At 41.2% G+C, this 12,229-nt stretch overlaps 1 protein-coding gene across 2 annotated transcripts in view; it reads right to left on the bottom strand.

Moving 5' to 3' along the window:
- Nucleotides 1–11,095, bottom strand: part of WDR11 (WD repeat domain 11) — a 39,746-nt gene extending 28,651 nt beyond the window's left edge. For both annotated transcript variants that reach the window (XM_017809305.1, XM_017809307.1), the window contains exons 1-6: nucleotides 10,989–11,095; nucleotides 9,262–9,373; nucleotides 5,426–5,579; nucleotides 3,444–3,617; nucleotides 2,313–2,499; nucleotides 362–527 (exon numbers count right to left, since the gene is read on the bottom strand). In XM_017809305.1, the coding sequence (XP_017664794.1) occupies nucleotides 362–527; nucleotides 2,313–2,499; nucleotides 3,444–3,617; nucleotides 5,426–5,579; nucleotides 9,262–9,373; nucleotides 10,989–11,074 (879 nt within the window). In that variant the 5' untranslated portion in view covers nucleotides 11,075–11,095. The remainder of the gene's footprint in view (nucleotides 1–361; nucleotides 528–2,312; nucleotides 2,500–3,443; nucleotides 3,618–5,425; nucleotides 5,580–9,261; nucleotides 9,374–10,988) is intronic.
- Between the last annotated feature and the right edge of the window lie 1,134 nt (nucleotides 11,096–12,229).

The raw sequence follows: 12,229 nt of genomic DNA, 5'->3' as shown, positions 1-12,229 counted from the left end.
GCACAGAGAGACAGACATTATATCACATCATCAAAATTTCAACCTCTGCAAAGGGCACTTGCAAATACAAAGTACTGATTGCTGATGTTTGAGCGAGTCACAAAAAATGTTACCATTAATGCAATGTTTCCATGATTATTTTTTTTTAGCTACAGGACTTGTGACTGAGGAAGTCAATTAATGTGAAAAATTAATTGCAAGGTTTTGTTTGAATTGTTTGCTGGTTCAGAGGACGTTTTTCCCCCCATGAACTAACTTATTTTCATTCTCTAGAACTAACCAAACAAGTCTCAGCGGATCACCAACTTATCTATGATCTTAAATTATTTCAACGATTAAAACCCCATCAAATCTTCATTACCTGTATGAAAGGCACGCCTGTTCTTTCAATTGCAATCACACCCACTGTCTGATTCACTTCCAAGTCAAGAATCAGAATTTCTCTGGGGTACAATAACAGCATGTAGTTTCTCTTGGAAGGCAAATATGACAACTGGAGACAGTCGTTGAGTGTCACAGACTCAGCACTGTAAAATGTCAGATACAAACATTTATCAGGTTGTGTCAAAATAAAATTAACAGCAGGATTTCTCCTGCAGCTGCATTTGTTTCAAGTAACCCCTATTTTGATCACGAGGCAACTGCAGGTTTCCATTGAACTGTTACAGCAGTGCAGAGCATCACTGAGCTCCAAAAACACACCCTGTTGGCTTTTGTCTAAATAAGATTAGAGAGTAATTTTAAAAATAGCATCTCATTCAAATGGAACAAGTGTAATTCTTGCACACCCCACATACAAAGCAATTCACTTAGGAACAGTGCTGGCTGCCCTGACATTTACTGACATTCATGGGAAATTACCCTTAAACATATTGCTTACTCCAAGTTTTATATTGTTATGCATATTACTTTATTTGGAAATGAACTGAACCAGTGTAGCAAGAATCCCAGTGTTCAAAATTCAGAGAAAGTAGCAAAGAGAGGAAAGTTTATCGTTTTATGAAAGGTGATCAGGAGATCAGCTGCAAGACAAAGGGGTTCCTTAGGGACGTGGAATCCAAGGAACTTGGGTCATGGTGAAGAAAATCATCCTCATCCTGTGCTCAGTTTTCAAAAGCCTCTGAACTCATTTAATGGATGACCCTTTGAGGGGTTTTGTTTGTTTTTAATCTCATTCCATCACACATTAAACCTCTTCACACACTTCCTGCACCTCATTGCTTGCTTTGGGGCTCTGAGTCCCCTTTTGTCTGCACTTTCCTGACAATCTCCTGCTCCTCTTTCCTCAGAGTTTCCTTAAACTCACATAAAACCCCACGAATCATTGCTGCTGCAATTTTTCTTCCTTTTTTTTTTCTCATTCTAGTCTTTCTACTCTGGATTGAAAAGGAGGGAGAAAAGAGAAGCCGGTCATACCTTTGGCAGCATTCATATTTAAATTAAAATGCAACCAAGAGAAAGCATAAAAACGGTATCTGATGGTTTGCTGCTAATGCAGAGCACAAATAAGGCTGCAACAACCTATGTATTGCCTCAATATTTGCAAATCAGGCATTATAGAACACAAAATTATAAGATCATGCCCATTAACTTCATATAAAAATCTTCTCCTCAGTCAAGTCTTCTCAGTTTGCAATTTAAACTCCCTATTATAACAGAGTATAAGTTTCTCATTGATACAGCCTGATTAGTGGGTTCTTACATTTGCCAGAGGTTTGAGAAATATTTTTAATGTTCAAATAGAAAATAGAAAGGGAAGAAAGTGGCCTAGAGAATTTCTAATAAAAAAATATAATCTCAAAATGCAACAATTTAAGTTTTAAAAGGGCAGAAAATACACAAATAGGAATGAAATCATAAAATTCTAATTTTATTTATGCACTAATCATTCAGAAAACGCCTCCTGCTGCAGTATCATGTACAACATTAGAATGACAACTCTTCTTAGGTATCTGCATAATTTTTATTCTCTAGCTATATCACTCCTCAATCCACAATCAAAATGAATTATGGGAGCTCATTTTCATCTTTTTTTTTTCCACTAAGAAAGCTGTTTCTGAATTTACACCTGAATAAAAATCTGTCAGCAAAAGGAGAAAATTATGCCATTTGAGTTATATAAAATATGCTGAGATAATATGGTGGTTTTTATGAGCAGAACTGGATGTCAATGTTATATTCCTAAATATTACCTTTCACATCTGCCTACCCCAGTGAATCTTTTTTTTAAACTAATTACCTTATAGGTTATTATATCCATAAGATGTACAGGTATACAACACATTATCTGAGAAGAAATATTTGCAACCTACCTCGGTTTTTCATTACTGATTAAGATTTTTACTTTATCAAGGGCCTTTTTGGCCCCTGTAGCAGCAGCCAGCTTGTTGTGAGAAGGACTGGAATGGGGACTAGAGATGTAAACTTTCTTCCCTGAGCTGGCAGGAGCTTTAGAAGGAGAGAAGTCAGAGATGAACACTATTCCTTCACTGGTGAGCACTGCACCAAGAAAAAAAATAAAGAAGCAAAATTCAATGTGCAATTTGATTGGGGCATTCCAGTTTAATGACATCTCAGTGAGGAGAAATGCTAATAACTTTAATAATACTCTATCAGGGAGAAAACTCATCATTCTAGACCACCAGCACGTTCTACTGAAAAAGCAGCAGATGGCACATTACAATTAATTAATATCCACAAAACTCACCTTTCAAAATTAAGTTTATATTAAAAAAATACTGTATTACTGGCAGAAACTCAGTTATTCTCTCCCATATTCTCTCCCAGAATAACTCAGTTATTCTCTCTTTAAGCTTCACAATGCAAATAGAAGAGTTGTGCACATTGCCTGTAACACCATTTTTTGTTCTCATGCAGAGCACGGCTCAAAGAATTATTAACTCATGTTATTTATGCTGCAGCATAAAGTTTTGGCTCAGCTGCATAACTAAGATGTCTACAGAAGGCTGAATGGTATTGCAGATAAACCCCCCCAAAATTACAAAGCCTCAAACCCTGCTGTCTCATTAGAGATCAGGACTGATGGAGCTGAATTCCAGAAGAAAATGGTGACTCTTTTATTTCTCTCAGTTTCTTTCTGCTAAAATGAATAAATATTCCCTCCATCATCCCCTTGACATCTGAATTGCTCCTGAAGCTGATGCTCACACTGTATTCCTTAAAAAAAAAAAATCCTTTCTTTGAAAATAACATTTATTCTTGGTCTACTTATTGGATTCTCCCTCAGCAGCCATCCTTTTGTACTTTTTTACATTTCACATTGGCCAAAGACTTCCCTGTCTTTGCTTTGAGACTCCTTCATGGCATTTATGACATTATTCTATTCAATCCACTATATTTAATCTCAATATTAACATTCTAGCTTAACATTTTTCCTGGTCACACAGAACCAAGGTCACAGTATTTTATACAGATAAACTTACAAGCTAAGTGTGATGGATCAAAGGGGTCAAATGAGAAAGACAGGATGTTTTCAGCATAACTTTTCTTCCAAAGTTTGGTGCCTGTGTCTGCATTCCACAGTACAATATAGTTAGGAGGGTGAACTGCAAGCAGCAAATCTCTAGAAGCATCTTGATTCCACAGCCACTGCATGTCTGTCAAAAGAAAAGAAGGAACAACAGTGAAATTCATTTAAAAAATAAAGTTGTTCTATTTTAAAACTACTCTGCTTCTATGCCTCATCTTTAATGGAATTAATAGTGGCTTGTTAGCAACAAGATGTTTCTGTTTCACAATTCTAAAACCTAAGTTCCTATTATAGCCTGAATTTATGTTTTTAACAATCAGCAACAAACTGGGTTGCACATGTCTACACACATGCACAAAATCCATGTCCTACCTGAAGAAGTCACATGTTTTCAGCCACTGAATTTCTATCTGAAACAACCCATTGTACTGTGAGAACCACTGCAGAGTCCAAATTAAAAGAACCATACACCATCCCAATTAATATCTGGGAAGACACCATGAGCCATAACACCATCTAAAATTAATGTATGAGACGGTATTAGTATTGGACCTCGAAACAAATGTCTTCTCCACTTCAAACACTTTTTCAGAGCTGGTAAGTGCTTTTCCCTGGGTTTCACAGAGAAGAAAAGAGGGAAAAAAAGCAGCCACGTGTGCCCAAATGTGTTACACTGGAAGTTAACAAAAGGTTTGACTCCTTCTCAGCTGAATGCAAAGTTTGCATCAAATAAAAGGAGAGTGCCTTACACCGATGCACCACTTTTCACCTCCCTGAAACAGTGAGGAGAAAAGTGTGAGGCTTCTTCCTGAGGCCCCAGCTGTCATCCCACAAAGCTCTTGCAGATAACCCAGAGAACCAGATCACTCTGCTGCTCAATCCCTGTATTTGCACCACTTTCTACAGCTTGGAGAAAGTCAGAGGCCTCAGAAACACATGGAAAGGAAGGGAAAAGAAGCTGCTTTTGTTAGAGGTTATTGCTGAATCAAATCAGTGACTGAGGACAAACCAGAATTTTAATTCTGTTGCTTTTTAGCCTTTTTCCTTGCCCAGAAGTTTGGAAAGCCTTCACTGGGTTTGAAAAAATGGACAAATCTCCAAATTTCTCCACCCAAACTCCACCAAATATTCAGTGAATCAGTGTCAGGAATAAATAAAACCCAACTCATAATGCACACACAAACAAAAAAGTAATAAAACTAATAAAATTAACTGCAGTCAATAGAAAAAATTTTCAGTGACTCACTATCAGACTTACAATATTATATCTTCTTTCACAGGATTTATAAAACCAGAATAACAAAAACCAAACAACTTATTTTCATAAGCAGGCTTTTATGTAATAGGAGTTTAAAAAAACCACCACATAAACATCATTACAAGTTTTTGAAATAGTTGAAATGCTCAAAAAAACCTTCTCTCTCTGCTTACATTGCAAATGTATGTTATCATACCAATCTATTTGATCAGAAGTAGCTACATCATGAGCTATCTAAGTAACTGTCAAAATATATGTGCCCAATCAAAACCTTTAATTTCTATAAATGTAGTGCTGTTAAAGCACTGCACCCCCTCAGATGGCAGCAGCACTCAGGTGCAATTCAAACTGCACCACAACCCCAACTGTAAAGCAGGAAGATCTACTTGACACTGTAAATGTTATTACTGCAATCAATAACATCCATAAAAGTGGATGCTAACTTTTTGTCTTGGAAAACATCACCATAATGAATTAAATCTCACGGCATTCCTCTGGGAGACAGTAAATCTTACATTTCCTCATAAAACCAGCAAGCAAATATACAGAAGGCTGGCAATGCCAACTGTAGAATTCACTGGCAGAACAGAGAATAGTTTATAAAACACAGGTGATGGATTTGTACACAAAATGCTCCATAAAACACCTTCCATAGAAAACCCATCCACTCTCTTTACCTTGAATTGGTTTGGAATGTTCCTGTATTTCACAGCGAGCCGTTCCTGTTGCCACATCCCACACAATGATTTTCCCTGTGGCATCAGCAGAAGCCAAACGCAAGGAATACGGGGAGCCAATGTTGTGGTGGTAATTTTCTTTAGCCCATTTAACCTGAACACACAGAGGGAAAGTGGTCAAAGGAGACAAACCCATATAACACACACACTGCATATTTTTCAGATGGATAAGCAAAGAATAATGAACTCAATAAAAAGCATTGTAATGGTTAATGTCAACAGCACCTGTGTAAAATACCTTTAAGCCTCCATGACTTGTGCAAATTTAAGGTAGGTCCCAACTTTGCTGCATGACTGCATGGCTGATATTCTCCAACTACATAAATCAACAATCCCTGTTCCTGAAGGCAACTGCAGCAACCCAAACATACATCTTATGTATATAAACAGTTTACTCAAATATTTAGAGGAAACTAAGTAGCAATATTTATGGTTCTGTGGGCATCCACAAACCTGTACCCGCTGATTTCCAAACAAATAGAAGTGGAAAAATTACCATCCAATTTTTATATACGTCCTAAAACATGTCATTTTTGTAATCTGACAAATATAGGTATATTATGGTACTGGGGAGGAAGGAAGGTTAAGTCTTTCATCTCTGTGTTGTCTCACAGCTAAATAATCAAACAAAGAAGCTATTATTGACATTTGCTAACTTTTCAGTCCTTTTCAGCCCACTGAATTCCACACACCACTTTCTGGTTTGGGATTTCAAGCTTCATGGGCTTGCAAGTTGGCAACACCTGTGAAAACTCCGTGTCTTGAAATCTGAAATATCTTGTCTACAAGTATTCCCAGGTTAAAAGGGCATAGGCAACACTGATTTCTCCCTTATCTTTTTAATAAGGAGTTGTTTTGCTACCTGGTTTTACAGTGAACTTCTGTCCCTAGGAGAGACTGAAGACACTGACAGAATAAAGAAACCTTAATGCAAAGCTAATGGGAACTTACCTGCTATAAAAATTCCACTACAGCTACCTGTGTGCTGTCACATCACCTGACAGTGAAAGGGGGAGGCCAAACACAGAACTTTTCTAGTTATAAACTCAAAGCATGTTTCTACCTGAAACACAAAGAATTCTAGAGAGACTCTTCTCTACCTACAAATTTCATTTTTGCAATTCCTGCTTCCCTGCTGTTCAAAAAAGAATCACCCATGAGGATATCTGCAATTACTGTAATCGTATAAATCTACAAAGCCATTTATTCCTCAGTTAAAGACTTATTACTTCAAAGCAAATTTCAAGTCTGGAAGACATTATTTCTCAAGGGAGGAGTTGTCACCAAGTTATAAACAACAAAAAGGAGATCTTTACTAACCAGAGCCCACATGGTGCTCTCACAACATAAATCTCTTTTCTCTCTGCAGTCACACTGCTCCAACAAGGTCCAACACAGGACCTGACCCTCTGCTAAAAGAAATTATTTTCTTATGATATTGGTCACTGCCTGTCTACCCTGACTTCAAAATACAGCAGCATCAGTCAGAAACAGGAATCAGGGGTGACTTTTTTTAGTGTTCACAGTCTACCTCATCTCATTTATAATGCCTTATTATCTCTGTTTATTAATACATCAAAAAGGATACAAATGTAATGTCAATCCTCTCACTCTAGTGACAGATCAAAACCTTTCTCTTGTAATTAGATTTTCCTCTGTAGAAGCATGCTTTCAAGTACTCTTTCTAAAGGTAAAATCAGATATAATCCACTCTGTACAAGGCCATCAGTCTCCTACAAACACCTTTTGTACAGATGGGCAACTAACACAGATCAATCCTCAGTGAATCCATTACCTATTCCAGACACAGTTATGACAACCAAAGGCCAGAAGTATTTAAAGTAAACCAGTAAAATGCACTGCAGAAGGATTATGAACCAATTGGTTTATTCTTTGCTTTTTAAATTACAGATGTGCTGTGTTTTGACATTTTTCAGCACTGAAGCACAGGTTCTTGAGGAGAAGATCCCTGGAATACTGAGTTTGCTGGTGTGAGCCTCTGCTACAAAGAGTTTGTCAGACATACACTGCAGACTTCTGTCAGATCCCCTCCAGCTTATTTACACTCTTAGCACTTATAAACTCTTAAAAAACAATTAGGAATTGAAGAAAATTTCTTACAGGTGTAAAGGTATCTGCAGTGATCATGACCTCATAATAATTTCCTATATAATGCCTGTTTCTTAAAGTAGAAGGGAATTTCTTTTCATTCTTGCACCTCATGAATTAACCATTTTCTTACAGCATGTTTCTGTTCCTAGAGCTTCAGGAAGTGGTTTTGAAAAATTATCTTAAAAATTAATGGACTTCAGCATTTGGTTTCCTACTGAAATGATGTTACTCCTCAATGCCAGTGAAGGTAACCAAAACACATTAAGATGCATGGATAAAAAAAACTAACTGTGCTACAATTTATTATCTAAGTCTCAAAAAATGACATAAAGGATCTGTTTTGAAACCTAACCCTTATAACTGCCTTTTTTTGCCAGTCAGTTAAAAATTCTCTCTAATCAAGCAAAACTAATTCCTGAACTTTACAATCATTTTTAAAAGCTACAGTGTCATTATCTGTATGACTCCTGGCCAAGACCTTGTATGGACCTGTACAGTTTTGCCCTACCCAAAATTTTCACTCAGGATTTGAGCAGTCCATTTATTATTATTCAAAAGCTCACTTGACTGAACTCTGTAGCACAAAAATATACATTATACCATATAAAGATACATAAACAATATCCACTACTGAATATCCTGAAATTTCAAAGCCATTCACCAAAAAACTGGCGAATCTTTTTCTGCACACTAAATTACTTTAGTCTGCAGAAAGAAATCATCATAACATGATACCTCAGAAGTCAGTAAATTATCAAACCTAAAGACAAAATAATTGTGTTTAATTTTAAAATACCAGAGTGGCCATGTCTGATATAGTACTAATGTATCTATATGGAAATAGATATTAAAGAAAATTCCATGTGGGAAAAAATAGTGTGCGATTTGCAGAAGGCACATTCAACCTTTTACTACAAAAAACCCCCACCAAAATCCCCCATCTAAGAACTTATTATTCTTCATACATTACTGACTGCCTTCTAAAGCAGCACTTGTGCCAAGGACTGTTAAACATTATATGTGCCAGCCAAACATTCCTCTAAACCCCAACTGAATCTGTCATTGTCCACAATCAAAGAAATGATGTATCAAAGAAATACATCCTGTTCCACACTTGACTCAAACTCTGCAATTTCAAGTCAAGGACCTTCAAAGGAAAGTTCAGGTGCCCTATACTTGAACTTAAATTTTAGCCAGTTTATATCACTAAAATAAATGTTCAGTTTTGTCTGCTATTGTTCCTGGTCTCTAGGTAGGAACAGAAGAAAAAGCTAAAAAGTAACTTTCTAGACAAATGGTGCACTTCCCACCATAGGGGAGATCAGAAAGGGCATCAACAAAGAGCTTCATTTGACATTTTGTAATATCCATTTGAAATTCTCTCATGTTAAAAGCTTTCCTAAAAACATTTCTGTGTTCTGTAACACTAACAGATTTTTCTAGATATTCAATAACCTCTATATACTCTATAAAGATCTACCATCGACCTCAGCTCAAATTTCAGCATGTATGGTTTGACTCAGCTGTAACAGAGATCTTGGGTATTTTACAACACATTTTATCTGAAAATCGAGTGCAGTATCATGTCAAGTATTTACAGTGATTTAGAAAAACAACGTATTCAACAGAATCAAATAATATACCTTAAAACATGCACATCTCACCTTGACAACACTAGCTTTGTGTCTTTCCAGAACCTGTAAAGTCTGAGCAGTATTTGCATCCACTATCAGCACAAGGGAGTGACATCCATATGCAATCAAACCTTGCCAGCCCCTGGAAAAGCACAAATCATCATCAACAAGCAAAAAAACAACAAAAGCTTTGCACATCAAATACAAGACTTTTTTTTTTGCTGAGTTGAATGTATGCTACTGGACACAATATTTGATGTCTATCAGCTTTTATTAACATAAAAGCACTATAAAATGCCATTGCATGTCTGCTGAACCACTTGCTGAGAGAACCCTCAGCCACCACAAAGCATTTCTTTGTGCTCATCTGTAAAAACCCTCTTCTGTAAATTTAAGACATTGCACAGGAATTCACGAAGAGCATTCCCAAATTTTACATGTAAGAACACAGGTGAGAAATACATTTGCCACCATATAATTAATTGCATTTCTTTTATTTATTCATTTATTCTGAGACTAAAAAGTAGCGTGTAAACATTTATTATACTAACAGTGAAAACCTGCTGAGGCCTGTGTGACTTCAGAAGTTTATCACAGAATCAGAGAATGGTTTGGGCTGGAAGGGACCCTGAAGACTTTCTCATTCCACCCCTTCCATGGACACCTTCCACTAGCCCAGGTTGCTCCAAGCCCCGTCCAACCTGGCCTTGGACACTTCCAGGGATGGGGCAGCCACAGCTTCTCTGGGCAACCTGTGCCAGGGCCTCCCCACCACACAGGGAAGAATGTCTTCTAATATCTAATCCAATCCTACTTCCTTTAGGTTTAAAGGCACTCCCCCTTGTCCTGTCACTACCTGCTTTTGTACAAAGTCCCTCTCCAGCTCTCCCGCAGGCTCCCTTCAGGTAACCAATGACACCTACGAGCTTTGGTGAACACCAGGCAACTGGCAACAGTCAAAGCAGAAAAAGTTTCAAACTAAGCACTTCTGAGCACTTTGATGTTCACTGCTTTGCAAGCTGACCAACCTAAACGCTACACTTTTAAACCATGCCTTGGTCTAGCTCGTTCATTTTCGCTGCCTGGCGTTCAGCAGTGTTGGGGCAACGAATTACAGCCCAGCTGAGAGAACTCACTGCTCAGAGCAATGAATACAAGAGTACAGGTACTGGCTTTGTACACCAAGTCTCGAAGGCAACAGGAACAGAAACCAGAAGCTGCTCTGATCTCTACAGTTCACCGCACCGGCAAGATCTCTGCCCAGAGAACGGTTTGGGTTAGAAGACACCTTGAAGACCATCTCGTTCAACCCTCTGCCACGGGCAGGGACACCTTCCACTAGCCGAGGTTACTCCAAACCCCGGCCTTGGACACTTCCAGAGACGGGGCATCCACAACCTCCCTGGGCAACCTGTGCCAGGGCCTCCCCACCCTCAAAGGGCAGAATTTCTTCCTAATATCTATTCTAAAGCTCCTCTCTTTCAGTCCGAACCCGGAAAGGCCTGGGCCGTGCTCGCCCATGGCTTTGTTCCTGCACAGCGCTGGACAGCAGCAGCTCCCCGGGCTCCCGCCTGCGGCCTCTCCCGGGGATCCATCGCTATCACCGCGCTCCAGCCGCCAGCGGGGGCCGCGGGGCTGCGCGGACAGCCCGGTGCCGGCGGACAGCGGGCGGGGGCACTGCCGGGGCAGAGCCGAGCCCGACCCGCGGCTGAGGCGAAGGACCGGGACCCCCCTCCCGCCCACCCGCGGCCCCTCACCAGTCCGCAGCCCCCCGGTTGGGCGCGCTGAGGGCGCCCGTCAGGGTCCGCGCCGGCAGCTTGATGTTGACGGTGAAGCGCTGCATGGCGAGCCCCGGCAGCGCCGAGCCCCCAGCGGAGCCCGGCGGGGAGCGGAGCCCGGCGGGGCGGCCCCAGCCCCCGTTGCCGCTGCCGAGCGGCCCCTGCCCGGCACCGCCCCGCAGGAAGCGCCGCCTCGGCTCCGCCGCCGCTCCGGCCTCCGCCGGGGCCCCGCGGCTCGGGAACGGCCGTTCCGGGGCCGCTGCCGCCCCCTGCCCCGGCCGGGGTGTTTGTGTGAGGGGTGTGAGGGGTGCGGGGTGTGTGGTTCCAGCCCGCCCACCCCGGTTACAGAATCACAGCATAATTAGGGTTGGGAGGCACCTCCGCAGATCACCCAGTCCGATCCCCCTGCCAAGGCGGGGTCGCCTGGAGCAGGTGACACAGGAATGCGGCCGGTTGGAATGTCTCCAGAGAGGGAGACTCCACGACCTTCTTGAGCAGCTGTTCCAGCGCTCTGCCACCCTCACCCTAAAGTTCTTCCTCGTGTTGAGGTGGAACTTCTTGTGTTGTAGTTTATGGTTGTTGCTCCTTGTCCTGTCACAGGTCACCACCAAAAAAGAGTCTGGCACCATCCTCTTGGCACCTGCCTTTGAGATATTTAAGTGCATTAATGAGATCCCTTCTCAGTCTTTTCTCTAAACTAAGCTCTGTAGCAGTCTCTCCTCATAACAGAGATGCTCCAGACCTCTCATCATCTTTGTGGCCTCTGCTGAACCCTCTCCAGCAGCTCCTTTTCTTTCTTGTACTGAAGAGCCCAAAACTGGACACAGCAGGGACACCCCAGAACAGCCACCAGGGCTGGGGACAGGATGCTGTGTTGGTTGTACGTCGCACAGATGGGAAGGGAAAGGCTCCATGGGGATGCCAGAGATCCTGTGAGCCTTGGCAGACCAGCTCCAGGGACAGCTGTGCACCCGAGACACCTCAGCAGGAACAGGGTTCCCTGTCCCATCTCACAGTGCTTGGACAGTGAAGGTTGTCCTCATTGGTACTCACTGTGTTGCAGCACCACAAGGCACCAAGCCCTACCTAAGCAACCTGTCCTCCAGCTGTCCCCAAGCTGTCACTAGTGCTAGGAAAAGCCACCTGGGATAACACATCCCTGAGCAAGAACACTGGGCACTTGCACTGGGCACACCAGGTACTGCAGAGCATTGAGGTTG

This window comes from Lepidothrix coronata, unplaced genomic scaffold, assembly GCF_001604755.1.
Source record: "Lepidothrix coronata isolate B3197 unplaced genomic scaffold, Lepidothrix_coronata-1.0 Scaffold25, whole genome shotgun sequence".
Lineage (NCBI taxonomy): Eukaryota > Metazoa > Chordata > Aves > Passeriformes > Pipridae > Lepidothrix > Lepidothrix coronata.
This window is presented reverse-complemented; position numbering and strand designations above follow the sequence as displayed.